The 1,329-nt window shown below is 48.7% G+C and overlaps 1 protein-coding gene across 1 annotated transcript in view; it reads left to right on the top strand.

Moving 5' to 3' along the window:
* LOC103198692 (cytochrome P450 3A24-like) overlaps nt 1-1,329 on the top strand; it is a 35,649-nt gene that overhangs the window by 26,904 nt on the left and 7,416 nt on the right. Inside the window, 1 exon segment of the mRNA XM_007942880.1 lies at nt 442-604. Coding sequence (XP_007941071.1) covers nt 442-604 — 163 coding nt within the window.

The following is a 1,329-nucleotide window of genomic DNA, read 5'->3' as shown; positions in this document are numbered from 1 at the left end:
GCTGAGTACCTTAACCACTGTGCCACCAAGGGCTCATCACATTACACATTCCAGGCGTCACATAAGCCTTTGTGGCCTCATTATGTGTTGCCTTCATTGATCCACTCATTCATTCATTCATTCATTCGATCATGCCTTCATTGATCCACTCATTCATTCATTTATTTGATCATACCTTCATTCAGCCACTCATTCATTCATTCATTTGATCATGCTTCATTCACTCATTCATTCCTTTGCTTCTTCAACAAGATAGGATCACGAGGAATTGGAATTGATTGAATGGGACACAACAGAGCACGTAGGTGCCAGGCACTGGGGAGAGCAAAGAGAACCACGTACCACACGGTGTCCATCACTGATCATTTGAATCTCTGTGATGCCCCAAATCAAGGATGGTCCCCAGCTCATCTTCCCAATGCTCTCCTTGTCTGATGCCAGGTTCAGTAAGGACAACAAGGCGGGGCTGGACCCCTACGTGTTCCTCCCCTTTGGGACTGGGCCTCGGAACTGCATCGGCATGAGGTTCGCACTCCTGTCCGTGAAGGCCTCTCTCGTCCTGCTCTTGCAGAACTTCTCCTTGGAGATGTGCAAGGAGACCCCGGTGAGCCACCTTCTCTGTGCTCTAAATGGACTTCGATGGGGAGTCTTTGGGTTGGGTCTGCAGGACACCAGGTGAATGTGTGAGGAATGCACGGGTCCAGCTGACTGTTGAAAATACGAGGGTGAGGGGCACCCACCCCTGGGCAGTCAGGAATCCACATATAACTCGACTCCCCAAAACCTTAACTACTAATAGCTTCCTGTTGACCAGAAGTTGTACTGATAATGTAAACAGTCAACCAACACAGTTCTTATTGCACAGCCATTAGATGTTCACATGAACACACACTGTCTCTCTCACACACACCCATAACAGATAAGCTTATTAACTGTACAGCACCAAGGTGAGTGACTGTCATTAGTGGAAGTGGGTTGTCCTCACATCTCACATTGAGCAGGCTGAGGAGGGGGAAGGGGAAGGGGAAGGGGAGGAGGCGGTAGCAGAGTAGGGCTGGTGTCCCGTCTCAGGCAGCAGTGACAGAGTGGGGGCAGAGAAGGCAGGAGAGGCAGCGTGCTCACTGTAACTTCACAGAAATATGTTGGCATTTCTGGCTGACTTTTTTGCATTTTCATTTCTCTAACAATGTTTCTCTCTGGTATCAATCCTTCCTCCACCTTTTGCTCAGTTCAGTGCCTGAATCGTAGAAGGGTCCATGTCGTAAAAAGATGGAAAAGCATTCTTGAATGATCGGAACCATCCGGCCAGACTTTCTGCAAACAACCCAC

This window comes from Orycteropus afer, unplaced genomic scaffold, assembly GCF_000298275.1.
Source record: "Orycteropus afer afer isolate SDZICR_OR568_19922 unplaced genomic scaffold, OryAfe1.0 scaffold00006, whole genome shotgun sequence".
NCBI lineage: Eukaryota > Metazoa > Chordata > Mammalia > Tubulidentata > Orycteropodidae > Orycteropus > Orycteropus afer.
This window is presented reverse-complemented; position numbering and strand designations above follow the sequence as displayed.